The sequence below is a fragment of the Sarcophilus harrisii genome, chromosome 1, assembly GCF_902635505.1.
Source record: "Sarcophilus harrisii chromosome 1, mSarHar1.11, whole genome shotgun sequence".
Taxonomy (NCBI): Eukaryota; Metazoa; Chordata; class Mammalia; order Dasyuromorphia; family Dasyuridae; genus Sarcophilus; species Sarcophilus harrisii.
Genome location: NC_045426.1, coordinates 77,491,224 through 77,506,111, shown reverse-complemented (window position 1 = coordinate 77,506,111; position 14,888 = coordinate 77,491,224). Strand labels below are relative to the sequence as shown.

General features: G+C 35.7%; 1 protein-coding gene across 4 annotated transcripts; it reads right to left on the bottom strand.

Moving 5' to 3' along the window:
- Positions 1–715: 715 nt before the first annotated feature.
- Positions 716–14,841, bottom strand: LOC116422126 (coiled-coil domain-containing protein 201-like). Of its 4 annotated transcripts, none has more exons than XM_031957284.1 (4): positions 14,743–14,841; positions 11,465–11,668; positions 2,315–2,803; positions 716–1,078 (listed from the first exon to the last, which is right to left on the bottom strand). In XM_031957284.1, the coding sequence occupies exons 2-4, from the start codon at positions 11,552–11,554 to the stop codon at positions 989–991; spliced, it is 669 nt and encodes a 222-aa protein (XP_031813144.1). In that variant the 5' UTR covers positions 11,555–11,668; positions 14,743–14,841; the 3' UTR covers positions 716–988. The 4 variants fall into 4 exon arrangements, with proteins under 4 accessions (XP_031813144.1, XP_031813143.1, XP_031813145.1 ...); XM_031957283.1 differs by lacking the exon at positions 14,743–14,841 and adding an exon at positions 11,777–11,882; XM_031957285.1 differs by lacking the exons at positions 11,465–11,668; positions 14,743–14,841 and adding an exon at positions 11,200–11,301.
- Positions 14,842–14,888: the final 47 nt, after the last annotated feature.

Here is a 14,888-nt window from a genome sequence, read left to right as displayed (position 1 = left end):
CATTCCTCTTTTGGAAGGAAAAATGCTCTCCTCATAAGGCACTTGAAAAGATTTAACACAATGTGAACCAAAGCCTGTTGCATCTTTTTCTTCTTTAAAATAGTCTGCATGTCTTAAAACATTTTTACTGCAGACAATGTTCTCTTGGTTCTGTTCATTTTGCTCTTCATTATTTCATGCAAATCTTTTCATATCTTAAAAAAAATCATTTAGATCATCATATCTTCTAGCACAATATTCCATTGCAGTCACATAGTACAACTTATTCAGCCATTCCCTAGTTGATGGGCATCCCCTGAAATTTTCAGGGTTTTTGCCACAGCAAGTTGCTATAAACATCCCATTCAAAGTTATTACTATTTGTAAATTACCCTTCATCTTATTTTTACTCATTTTCCTTCTCATCCTTTCAGTCCTATTCTGGTTTTTTTTCTTCTGACTCTTACATTCCTTATTTTACCTATCTCTAAGAGTCTCTCCTTTATCTTCCCTTCTACCTTTCTAAATTTTAATCTATACATTCTTTTTTTAAAATAAAGGATATGAAGAGGCTATCTGCATCAAGAAAAAGAACTGATAAATGGAAGTATATAGAAAAATTTTACACAGACACGCACACCTATTTGTGTAATGGTACTTATCTTTAGAGGGGAGAGAGAAAGGGGGGGGAAGGAATAAACATAATTTTATTATACATTTAAAAAGAATAGCAAGTTGTACATAGATTCACAGCTTCATGTGCAATCATTTTTATTGTATGTTAATTAAACCTTGATTACTAATATGTTTGTAAACTTAGATCTGAGGATTTCTGCATTTCTAGAGTTTATTCAACCAATGTATTAAACTAAATTCAAAAATAAAAGTATGCTTTTATGCTACAAATAAGCTCATTTGTTTAAGTACAACAAAATGCAGCATTTATTATTTATGTGGGAAGAACTTATAGAAGTTTCAAACAGAATACATTTATAGGTTTTCTTGAAGATTATCTTGTGACTTCAATAACTAATTCATGATGTGTAGCTTCTTCAATGTTTTGAAGTTGAAGAAGTTCCCATGGGCTCAAGTCATTTGCCTATTTAAGGAAAAAAACATTTATGTAAAATAGTATTATAGAATACGGGACCAATTTAGGCAAGATAACGTTCCCAACATATCAACCCTACAGCTTTGTCATTCTTAGAAAAGCAGAACATCTCTTAGGATGGGATGTTGCCTTCAGACAGTTCAAATACAAGTTTTTCTAGATTCTTGTACTCTATAGTGGTAATATCATTAGGAACAAATTGATTTCACAGCAACCAGTATAATTTGGTGACTTTCCTCATCTGCCAGTTATGGCAAGGTCATCAGGAAATTGGTTCATTCAATGAAAAAATCAAACTTTACTTGTGTTCCTGATTTCTTGCCCAGGTCTTGAATGTAACTAATTTAGATAACCACTAATTCAACTTTAATAGTTATCCAATATTTCCTAGAATGTCTAGACTCTTGAAATGACTGAATTTTTAGTTCTAATCTGTAGACATAAGAAGCCACCTCTCTAATCCTGGAATATCAGATAAAATTCTACCTAGGCTAAGATGCTGCATTGAAAAATGGGCTGATTACCTTCTGATCATACTTCTAATAATGTATATTTGGAAACTGCTTTGACATTTGAAAGAGATCCATAGAATATTTATATTTCTTGGTCTTCAAATCAATTTCAACTGCTATAAGATTAAGATCTTACAATTTAACCCTTTTTGATGTCCCCATGTAGACAATTTCCAATGAATGATGACAGGACATTCTTTTACCATCATTCTTCCCATAATAAAAGGGGAAAAACAAGAGAACCAAAAGTAGGAAGTGACTTCTGTGGGACTACTATTTATTGCTAAGTCCCAAATTCTCATGACTATGTATCCTTGATGATATAGACATGGGGATAGAAAGAGGCATGAAAGCAGATTATTCTGGAGGAGGATAGAATAAAAAGGAAAGGAGAAATTGGTATTTATGTTAGCCACCAAAGGTAAAATGGCATCACAGAGTAAAGGGCGGCGGGGCGTGGGCTGGGGGGGGGAAAAAATCAAGGGGCAAAGTCTCTCTACTATTAACATCAGAGTCTCTCTCTACATAAGATATAAAATTCATAAAGTCATAACACAGGGATTGCCTATATAGAGAACAAAATTAACTCTTGAAAGAAAATAGGCCTAATAAAATCAATGGTATTTAACATTCAGTGGAAATTTAATACTAGAGTTTTTAAAAGCCATAAGTGATTTGGTTGTAACTAAGAATATTTGGAATGGTTACATACCACATGTCTCTTGTTAAAACGACCTTTTCTTTCAACAGGGTCCTTTATTCCAGGTAATCCATAACAGCACCATTTTTTGAAAGATATCTTACTCTTTTTCTTGAAAGATATCTTACTCTTTTTCTTGGTTAATGGATCAGAAACTTGATGTCCCTGCTTGGCTGAAGAGAGGTTCAAGCTGTTTTGTACCTCTGCATTGGATTCCTCAGAAGCAGATACTGTAGAAAGTCTCTTCCTTTGACCAAAAGGTTTGAGACTTTTTGTATCTGGATGAGCCGAAAATTCTAGAAATGGTGTTTTGGGCAGGGGAGACTCCATAGGAATTCCCCTTTCACTTCCAGCTTCTTTTAGGTAGGATATACTGTCTATAGAAATCATGCTTTTAGACAGTGTGGCATCCACAGGTGTGCTATGTTTTATTAATTTGCTGGTTGAAGAATTGAACTTTAAGGATGAATTCTCTTCTTTGGATGTCCCTGAATCAAATATCTAAAATATAAAACATCATGGATTGTTTTCTATAAAATATTGGCATGAAGTCTTAACAGCATTTGAATTAATTAGAAAGTAAAAACTATTTCAATGGAAAGAATCTAATACTTCAACTTGACAGATTCATCCCAGGCTAAATTATTTAGACAGTAGAAGTTCCTAATTGAAGAAGGAGAAGTATAACTTGCTAAGAAACAAGTCTTGGTTTTTTGTTGTTTTTTTTTTTTTATCTCGCTGCTGAATCCCCCAACATTTGTTGGGGTGAGGGTAAATGACATATGACCTGAACAAGGGATCAGAGATTTAGAACCAAAAATAACCTTAGAGGCCACTGAATTCAACCTCATCATTTCACATGTTACAAATATATGAAACAAACTTGGATTTGCCCTTCCAGGTAGATTTTCTAGAGCATGTGCAGATATTTCCCCATTTGCTTCAAAGCTCATCTCTGAGGACTTCGGTTAATAGTATATTCCTCCAATTACTTGTAAAGATAGTTTTCAACTCATGTTTTATAAGACTTTGAATTTCAAACTTTTTCTCCTTCCTTCTCTCTCATCTCCCCTCCTCAAGATGGCAAGTAATCTAATATAGGTCATACATATGTAATTATAAAAAACATTTCCATATTAGTTATGCTGGGAAAGAAGAAAAAGGAAGTGGAAACAATATTCTTTGATCTACATTCAGACTCCAGAGTTCTTTCTCTGGATGTAGTTAGTATTTTCCATCATGACTATTTTAAAATTGTCTTGCATCAATGCATTGCTGAGAAGAACTAAGTTAATAATAGTTGAACATTGCATAATGTTGCTGTTACTGTTTACAATGTTTTTATGGTTCTGCTCACTTTACATACCCTCAGCTTGTCTAATTCTTTCCACATTTTTCTGAAATCTGCCTACTCATTTCTTATGGCATAATTTATTCCATTATATTTATATGCTACAACTTGCTCAGTCATTCTCCAATTGATGGGCATCCATTCAATTTCCAATCCTTTGGCAACACAAAAAGAACTGCTATAAATAAAGGTCCTTTACCCTTTTCAATGATCTCTTTGGGATACAGATCTCATAGTAATACTTCTGGATCAAAGGGATTTATAGTTTTATATTCCTTTGGGCATAATTTCATTTTTTTAAATAATGGTTTGTAAAGGGCTGAAACTCTGAATAGGTGCAACTGAATCAGACAACCAAGAACTTAAGGCTAATTGCCTATTGGACAATAACTATTAGCATGTTTGGAATTTCTCTTTTCACAGTTAATGCTAGCTCAATGCTTGGGGTTAAGAGAATTGTAAGGAGAGATTAGGGGGTGGAGTGAGAAGAGCCAGAATCACTTTGGAGGTGGATGAAGAGAAGAGAGGTTGTGGAGAGCTTGTGGCAGTCTTGTCCATCCCCTTCACTTCTCCCCCTAAAGACCAAGGACTTTTGTTTATCCTGACTCCAGCTGATTCTGAAGCCTGCAGGGGGCTAACCTTGACTCCGGAATGGTTGGATCAGTTCATAACTTCAATACATTAGTGTTCCAATTTTCCCACATATTTCTCCAATATTTATAATTTTATTTTTCTGTCTTATTAGCCAATCTGATAGGTATGACGTGGTACCTCAGAGTTGTCTTTATCTAATCAGTAGTGATTTAGAGCATTTTTTCCCCACATGACTATAGGTAGCTTTAATTTCTTCAACTGAAAACTGCCTGTTCACATCCTTTGACCATTTATCTACTGGTAATAATTTGTATTCTTATAAATTTGATTTAGTTCTCAATTTATTTGAGAAATGAGGCCTTTATGGGAATCACAGGTGTGTAAAAATCATTTATCAGATTTTTGCTTTCCTTGCATTGGTTTTGTTTGTGCAAAACCTTTTTAATTCAATGTACTCAAAATTATTCATTTTTCATTTCATTATGTTCTGCAGCTCTTGTTTGATAATAAATTCTTTCTTTCTCCATAGATCTGACAGGTAAACTATTCTTTATTCTCCTAATTTATTTGTCTAAATAGTGTATCCATTTTGATCTTATTTTGAAAATACAGTATGAGATGTTACTCTATGCCTAATTTCTTCGATAATCTTTTCCAGTTTTCCCATCAGTTTTTAATCAAATAGTGAATTCTTATCTCAGAAGCTTGAGTCTTGTTTTAATCAAACCCAAATATTATGTTTATTAAACTCAAAGATTAATATAATCACTTATATTCTATTCTGTGTATATAATCTATCCTACTGAGCCATCATTTTATTTCTTAGCCAGTACCAAATAGTTTTGATGATAATTCCTTTATAATATGGTTTTATATCTGTTATAACTAGGTCGCCTTCCTTTCCATTTTTCATTAATTCCCTCTATAATATTGACCTTTTGTTTTTCCAAATGAATTTTGTTACTTTTTTTTCTAGCTCTATAAAATATTTTTTTTGGGGGGGAGGGGGGCGGGGGAACTGGGTAGAGCTCAAGCAACTTCCTGGCTTCTGTCATCTCAGCTCTGTCCTTCCTCCCCCCAGCTCCCCAATTTCCTCTCTCATCTCTTATAACTTCAGAAGCCTACTCCTGGCCATACCTGACAAAGGTGTGTGTGATAAGGTACCCTGTAATTGTCTCTAAAAACAGAATTTATTAGCTATTAAAAGGGACAACCTGTCCCTCCCTCACTCTTTCTTTGGGGGCTATCTTCCTCTGCCTCATACAGGGGCAATGGTTGCCTTGTCTCCTCCCCTAACTATGTTAGCACATGACTGCTTCTCTAGACACTTTGATGGGAGGGCCCCTGAAACTGTCCTGACTTTGGAGAAAACACTTGAGAAACTCTCCTTGAACTCTGGAGAAACTCTCCTGGGAGAGGCCCATCCCAGAGAATCAAGATAAAGTGGTTTCATTCTGTTATCTTGGTGGGACTAGCCACATCCTCTATTGAGTTGAGTCCAGGACCACTCCTACTTAGTTCAAACTTAAGATCTCATTTAGCTGGAGATTTGGATTTCTATTGACCTCTATTCAGCTGAAAATTGGCTTAAGACCATTCCCAGTAAATGCTTTCATTCAACCAGAAATCTAGGCCCCAGGGGCAGTAATTTCATTCAATGGAAACTTCAGTCCCAAATCTCTTCAGCAACTTTGGGGCTCATTTCTTTGCAGGGAACCTAAAAGCAGGACCATGCCAGGCCAAGGGACCTCTCCTTGGTATAGCTGCCTGTGAGGACCCCCAGCCCACTGAGAAGACATTTTCTTTTCAGTATTAACCCCTCTTTATCTCTCTCCTTTACTTCTGTCAGGACCTGGCAAAGGGCCAAAAGCAGGAATTAGTCTTAGTTTTCCTGACATCCTTTGAGATTTTGTTCAAATCCCAGTCTCTGTAGAACAGAACATTCAAGGCTTGAGGACACTTACTCCAGGTTAGGGACAAAATGAACACTTAGAGGTCTGTTCAAGAAACAGCAAATAGACCAATATGTTGTTCATTTGCTTCAGGTGTATCTAACTCTTCATGACTTCATTTGGCGTCTTCTTGGCCAAAATACTGGAGTGGTTTGCCATTTCCTTCTCCAGTTCATTTTACATCAAGAAACTTTAGGAGAAATTCATTGTACACTGATTTTGACTTCCTCTTACCACTCTGGTCATCCTCCTCTGGATGTGCTCTACTTTGTCAATATTTATATTAAAATGTGTCCCAGAACAAAATATTCCAGATGTCTGACTTGGGATGAGCATATTGAAACTATTGTCAACTTTGTTCTAGACACATTTTTGCCTAAGGTTATTAGCAATTTGCACTGACTAGTGCTTTAAGATCATGTTAAATCATGTAAACATGGTTAGATTAAGTATTTTTTAATTAAACACCCTTGGATAGTTATACACTAGAACATAAACAATAAAAATCCAAATAAGAGATAGGAAAAATGGGTCAGAAGAGCAATATTTTGTGAAAGGTTAAATACATACAACCTATACAACTTTGGGAATATCAATACCTTTGTGACCTCAATTTCTTCCTTTATAAAAGGGGAAGAACAAATGATCTACATATTTTGACATTTGTGAAAGAAAGAAAAGGAAGCAAAGGAAATAGATATACACACTGAAAATTTGAACAAACATGTTAAGTTTCTAAAGAATTGATAGCTACTTGTCATACTTGATCTTAGCCAAAAGATGGAGAAACACTAGGTACTTGTAATAGAAATAGGTAATTAGAGAAGAATTATATACATATAATGTGAAAATACCTTTTCTGATAGGGCTATGGTGATCATATTTTTATAATGCCAATCTTTTGAAAAGGACCAAATACTCTGCCAGTGTAGAATGTTGCTATTACTGGACATCTCAAGGCTCTTATTTAATAATCAAGCCAATAAGAATTCCGATTCTTTGGAATCTAGATAGAAAGCAACCTGCAGCGAGTTACAGTTTGAAACAGATATGTTTAGTCTATTAGGGTCATATATTTGACCTGAAAGTGATCTTTGAGATTATTACAACCACAAACACAACCACACCATCACCATCACCACCACCAACAAAACCACCTTATCATTCTTCATTTAATTTATTGCTTTAGGTAACTACTTAGATGTTACAAATAAATCCTTTGTCTTATTCACATTGTATGGATATAAAAAGGATGCTTTGTTTGACCAGATTCACATAAATAAATAATTAGCCTAGTGATTTCTTAAGTAAAATTCAGAACATCAAAAGACCTATGAATAGAAAGTCCCTTTCCTTCCCCCCCCCCCCAGATATTTGGTTACTGGAAAGTTACTAAAGTCTTTTTATGGTGGTCAAAAAGACTAATGAATGTCTCTCTAGGGGCAATCATTGTTATTTGATTTCTAAAAGTTTGACATTTCAGTCAATTATTTATATTGGACTCTTTCTATGTGGAAAAATTGTGCTAAACACTGGGAATATAAAGAAAGCAAAAAAAAAAAATCTCTACCTTCAAGAAAATTCCATTCTACTAGAGAATACATGTAAATAATTGGGCACATATGATATATAAATATACATGTCTGTACACAGAGTGGGGGAAGCAATTTGAAAGAAGGCATTGGGAGGATTGTTCAAGAAACAGCAAATAGACCAGTTTGTTGTTCATTTGCTTCAGGTGTCTAACTTCATGATTTCTTTTGGATTTTCTTGGCCAAGATACTGGAGTAATTTGCCATTTCCTTCTCCAGTTCATTTTACATGAGGAAACTTGATAGGCAACTGAAGAGGTGACATGGTCAGGGTCACACAACTAGTAAGTGTCTGAGATCAGATTGGAACTTGGGGGAAAATGCATTTTCCTGACTCTAAGCCTGTCTATTCAACACACCACCTAGCTGCCTGATATCGCTGAATCATAACGTATATAGAGATTAGAGTTTAGGAATACTAGGAAGGTAGGCAGGTGCCCAATAATGAAGAGTTGTGACAAAAAAAAAATGATCCTGGAGCTAATGGGGAGGCATTTAATTTTATTGGGAGACATGAGATTTTAAAACTAATTGTTTAGGGAGATAACTCATTTTAGTAGTTAAATAAATGATGGATTGTAGGGAAACTTGAGACAGTGAGACCACTTAAAAGAGTGAGGAATTAAGAATGACATGAAAGTTTTGACTGTTGGTGAGACTGGAGGAAGACTAGTGGGAAGAGAGGAGAGTTTGGATGAAAGAAAAAAAAAAAGGTCAGTTTTGGATATTGTGAAAATAAAATAGCCATGGGACATGCAAGTTGAGATCTCCAAAATATATTTGGCAAGTTGGGACTCAAGAGAAACTCTAGGGTTAGATATATAGATCTGGGAATCATCTTCATGGAGATGATAACTAAAGTTATGGGAGTCAGTGAGATCATTTAATAAGATAGTATAGAGTAGGAAAAGAAGACTCAGGACAGGGACCTGGGGCGATACACAGTTATTAGTTATAGCAAGGATTTAAAAAAAAAAAAAAAACAGGAAAGAAGATTGAAGAGAAATTAGGGAGAGGGAAAGGGAAAAGATGTGTCATGAATCTTAGAAAGGAGAATATTCAGAAAAAGGGGATTGAAAATACCTTTCTGTAGCATTTGACAAGAAAGATGAAAATTGAGAAGAGATCGTTGGTAATTTTGGAGAGGGAAGCTTTGGTTGAATGATGAAATTGATAGCCAGACTGGAAAAGGGGAGGGAGAAAAGAGAATAAATGAATTAGTATTTGTCTGAGATAGAGGTGAAAGAGAAAAACAGGGGAAGATATTCAAGTAATGAAATGAGTGGAGAGTAGAACTTAGATCTCAAATCTTATTCAGGAAAAGGAGATCCATAGATGCTTTGTATTTTATATTTAAAAAGCTCCATTGAAAAATTATCCTTCTTATGCCCTCAGCATCCAATTCAGTTATGAAACTTAAATGTAGGGGCAATTTTCTTTCAGTTTAAACTATTTGTGCACACATATACAAGGGCCAGTGACACCAGAGATCAAATTTTGCTTCTGACTATAATACTGACTGTATAATTCTAGGTAATTCACTTGATCTCTCAGTTTCCCAAGTAACTCAAATTATAAGCTACACAGTAAATACTGATCAACATTTCCTCACTAAAAATCACCCATATTAAATCATAGGTCCAATATATTTGTGTAAATATATATATATATGTGTGTGTATGTTTATAGACATATATACATTTATATCTATGTATAGTGATACAAAATAGCTCAGTGCTCTTGGGTAAGTAATAACTTTTTAAAAAAAAAAACTATAGATGTTTTTTTTGGCAAAGCAATTAGGGTTAAGTGATCACAGCTAGTAAGTGTTAAATATGAGGCCAGATTTGAACTCAGGTCGTCCTGATTTCAGGACCAGTAAGTACTTTATCTACTGCACCTTCTAACTACCCCAAGTCTTAAATTTAATGTGTTCCAGGAAACTCTTAAGATTAAACTGCAGAAAGTCCAATTCTTCTTGTGCAGCAAAATAACTGTATGCATATATTGTATTTAACATATACTTTAATATATTTAACATGTATTGATCTATCTGCCATCTGGGGGAGGGGGTGGGGAGAAGGAGGAGATAAACTGGAACAAAAGGTTTTGCAATTGTCAATGCTGAAAAATTACCCATGCATATATTTTGTAAATAAAAAGCTATATAAAAAAGAATTTTATCATAAATGCAAAAAAAAAAAAAAAAGATTAAATTGCAGAACTGTTCTTGACTTCTGTAGGTGCAGAGAATCTGGCCACACTAAAATTTCAGTCGGACTATGAATACAAGGCCATACCATGGCTTTGAAAATGCTTGTTAATTGGTTCCTTTTACAAACATGTTTGAAGTGCCTGCTGTGCTGGGCGCTGAGGCAGCACACAGTTTAAATAAGAGAAGATCACTGTACAATCCAATAAGGAGAAGGACACAAACTCTACAGACATTACTTGCAACATTGCTCAGTGAATGTATGTGGAGAAGACCAGTGATTTCATCAGTGTAGAAAGTCCCTCTAGTGATGTAGTTCAGTAGTTCTCCTTTAATTTACCTGGGGGCATCCAGGGTTTAAACGACTTGCACCTGACCACACAGTTGGATATGATTCAGAAGCTGATGTCAAGACCAATGTTTCATGTACCATACCCCCTGCCTCACCATATTTTGTAGGCCACAATCTTTATTAAAATATTTTCCCCCACATTAAACCCAAATCCCCACCCACCCCCCAGCCAGACCCAATTCTCCTTTAAGAAATTTCTGGGAGAACAAGATTTCATTTTCACAACAAGCCACCCACTTAAAGAAAAGCTAATTCTTCATTTATTCATACACCGAGTACAAGGTTGATATCTATTACCAATGACCCTTCAGAATACAAGATATGGGTTCAGATTACATAAAAAGAATTGGCCACACAGGTGAGCATCCAAAGATTTGTGCACTGAGGGAGGAAGAAGACAGAATAGATACAATCTTATAGATACAATAACTATCCTTTGATGGTTTGTTTAGATAGGAGAACAGCTAACTAATCTATGCATTTTTTTTCCCCAGAGCTATGTCCAGGAGCTAAAAGATTCAGGTATGAAATCCCAGTACCATGGATTATTTTGCAAGGGATGTCATTCAGAGTACTAACCTACAGCACTTTATATCTTAAATTTCACTTCATTCAACATTTAAATTGCTTATTCTAAAATAAGTGTGAAATATTGGCAGAGCACACAGTGAATTATTAGCAATGAAATTTACTTATAGGCTTGAAGGGTTTTAGCATGTGAAATAAGACAATTCCCTCAACCTCCAACCTAAAAACTTTTTAATTTTTCTTCATACCTACCTACCACTGCTATCTACTCTCCTCCTTTTCCCTAAAATAAAATTAAATTAAAAGCAACTCTTACCGCCCCTTTCAAATCCATTCTTTTCTCTCAGAAACCTGACTTGGCCTTCACTGACAGGGTAAATTCTCAGCTTCTCATTGAGAGAAAAAAAAAAAAAACAAACAGGAAACCCTTGCTGTTGCTTCACCCTTTCCCTGTGAAGAAAAGCAGTAGATATACAACCCCCTCACCTGTTTGCAATAAAGCAAAAGAGGCCAATCTAGGCCACAGGTGGGTCTTTTAAGAAATCTTTTCTTCTCAAATTTCAAATAGACATTTTCCATACCTGCTTTCTACCATGTTCAATATAAGTTGTTGGATTCCACCTGTGTTTAAGCTTCAGTATTCTCGTGGATAAAAAAGAAGTCACATCCATTCTGTGAATCTCAGTTCTTAACTTGTAAAATGATGGGATAGGATTTGTCGACCTCAAATTTGTCTCTAAATCTTGTCAGTTCAGATACTAATGGCAGGATTATTCTGCTTTTCTCTTTAAAAACAAATCAAAGGGACAAACAGTTAGAGAAGTGGGGAAATCACATTGCAAATATTAAACAAGAATTTATATCATTCATTAATCTCTGGCAATTAGTCTCACTTGTATCTCCTTGATTTAGCATTTGAGAAGGTATTTGTTAACCAAGGTGCCTGGAGTCCTTTCCTCTCCTGTACACTTCATTGAAGTTTTAAAAGCATTTCTCTCCTAAATAAAGACAAAGCTTAACTGAGAACTTAAGAGGGTGAATCTGAGAATTTCAATCAGTGGGAATAGTGCCAGATCCACATTTATCCATTTAACAAACAATAGGCACCTGGTAGAAGCACTTTAAAATTTGCAATGACCTTTGCTCTCTCCTATAAACTTTCATTTGATCTGGATCCTCACAATGACTTTTGTGAGGTAGGTGCTTTTATTATCTCCATTTTTACAGATGAGGAAACTGAGGTAGAGAATGGGTAAGTGACTTGCCCAGTATCACACAGTTAAAAGAAGTCTTCTTGACTAAGTCCAGTGTATTATCAATTAGTAACATTGAGAAGTGGGATTCTCACTTCTGAATTTGGAAGTAGAAAAACATAAGAATCTATCATCTCTCTCCCATGAACCAAGGGCTTTATGTGATGAAGCTGGAATGATGCGTCCTCCACTGGCCAACAGAAGTCTATTAATGAGTCAGTTTATGATTTTTTAAAAAAATTGATTCATTGGACTACTGGAGACTAGCCATAGGAGGCAGCTAGTGTTATACCACAGTCTCTTTGAAACTGTTCTACCTCAGTTTCCCTGCACTAGTTTCCCTTATTGTCCTGAGTTTCCCTGAATTCTTCTATCTCAGTTTCCTTAATTGTTCTGCCTCAGTCCCCTTAGTTGTAAACCTCCCTCTCTGGTCCATTAAGACTGAGGACCATTTGCTTTAAGGTTATAAATTGTCAATGTGAGACTCAAGATGAAGGGGAGATCAGACTTCCTGACTCCTAACTCCTTCTGCCTTCAAGAATTTATGACACTAGCCCTCTAAAATATTCCAAAAGATAAGACTATCCTGGATACCTCATTGACATCTCTACTTCTGTTTATTCAGACATCCTGACTCTGGCTTTTAGTAAGAATTTATAGTCTTCCCCCTCCTCTCCCACATCCTGACAGAACTAAATGGGTCTGGGAAGAAGTTTCCTGCTTCTTTCCCCTTCTTTGTTTGTAAAAGATATATAAGGATTTGGGATTCTCCCATTCATCGCTGGATACTTTGAGACAAGAGTCCTGTCCAGTCAATTATACTCTCCAATTAATAAAATATCAAAAACTCTCTAATCTCTATCCTGCCTCAGTTTGTCTGGCATTACACTAGGTGGTTTAGTGGATAGACTTCTGGCTAGTCCTGGAGTCAGGAAGACATGAGATCAAAACCAGGCTTAGACACTTACTAATTATATGATCCTGGGGTCATTTACCTTCAATTTGCCTCAGTTTCCTTAACTGTAAAATGATGATGATAATAGCACCTATCCCTCAGGGTTATTGTGAAGATCAAATGACATGATATTTATGAAGTACTTACAATAATGCCTGGCACATAGATAGCATTTGATATATGCTTATTTCTTCCCCATAACTGAAATAATAGGAAAGCTCAATTTAAAGACAAGAAGAGTGGATATACTAGTTTAGGAAATGTCAGTGCATATGTTCATTTTTTCTGTTGGATGAGGAAAGGGGCATTTATCTCAAAAGGATAAAACTGTTACTTAAATGCAATAAATTGCTTGGAGTTTAAGGGAGGGATGGAGAAGGAAATGATGTGATTTAAATTAATAAATACTACTTTCTTAATAATATCCTATACATACCAAGTCAGTCAATCATTCTATCTTTCTAGCCATTATCTCATTATTTCAATTATGATTTGTAAACAATAAGTGGCAAGATGTGTAGAGTTATTATTGGGAGGCAGGCCAATGATTGGAAGTTGATGTAGAATAATGGGTATCCTTATGGATGTTGTTGTTCAGTTTTTTTTTTCTCAGTCATGCCTGACTCATTGTAAGTCATTTGGGGTTTTCTTGCCAAAGATATTAGAGTGGTTTGCCATTTACGTTTCCACCTCATTTTACAGATGAGGAAACTGAGGCTAACAGGGTTAAGTGACTTGCCCAGAGTCATAGGGCTAATGTCTGAGGTCACATTTGAACACAAAGTAAAATCTTCCTAACTTCAAGTCCAGCACTCTATCCCCTGAACCCTCTAGCTGTCAACAATAAAAATGATATAATAGAAAGAATGATAGTTTTATGTTCAAATCATACCTCTGTCACATAGTACCTGTATGTCCTTGCAAAAATCACTTAATCTTGTCAGTCCTCTGTTTCTTCTGGTTAATAAAGGGGTTGATTAGATGAAATCCAAACCCCTTTCATCTTTTAATCTGTTACCCTAAGATTAGCAAAGAATCAGAAGCTATGGATGTGTTATTCTCTATATTTTCTATACTAGTGAAGTAGTCTGAACCAGAATTTCATAAAATGGCATTTCATTTTTTTTAATTCCCTTGATTACAAATAGTTTGTATTTAGTTAACTAAGTTAAGAAGAGATCAGTGCCAACATAATAAATGAAGGAGATCAAACCCAAATATCTCTGAAGTCTCTTCTTATGCTAGATCCAATTCTTCTAAATTACAAAAGTTCCTATTAAAAAATCAACAACTCCAGGGAATTTAGTGGACACCAAGCTGAAAATGAGTCAACAATTTGGCATGGAATTCAAAAGAGCAAACTATCTCAGTTTACATTAACCAAAGCAATGTCTAGAAGATTATAGTCTCATTGTTCATTGTCCTGGCAGATAACATTTGGATTATCTGCCCCAGGCTTAGTTTACTTCCAAGACTACCAGCTCTGCTTCCTCTTCCCATTTCATGATCAACTTGGGAAGCATCACCCCACCTTCATGGAAAAGGGACCTGTCATTCTTATCACTTTCACTGGCAGCAGCCAATCAATTGCCATGGATGGGCAGCAAGGGAACTGCAGCAAAATATTTCCCTCCCAGATTCCCCGCTCTACCTTCAGCCTTGCCATTAATGCTATCATCCAGGATAGCAAATCCTGGAGAAAAGGCCGACCATACTCATTACCACCTACACCAACTGCCAACCAACTGCCAACTGCAGGACAAGTAAACTCAGGAGCCCCAGAAATGGCAATGCTCC

What these genes read in the sequence shown, in the direction of transcription:
- LOC116422126 (XM_031957281.1), bottom strand. Translation starts at nt 7,152, where the DNA reads ATGTCCAGTAATAGCAACATTCTACACTGGCAGAGTATTTGGTCCTTT. An exon ending in CCATAGCCCTATCAGAAAAG is followed by an intron (nt 2,804 to 7,053) that starts GTATTTTCACAT and finishes TTTATATTTTAG; the next exon opens with ATATTTGATTCAGGGACATC. An exon ending in GTTTTAACAAGAGACATGTG is followed by an intron (nt 1,079 to 2,314) that starts GTATGTAACCAT and finishes TTCCTTAAATAG; the next exon opens with GCAAATGACTTGAGCCCATG.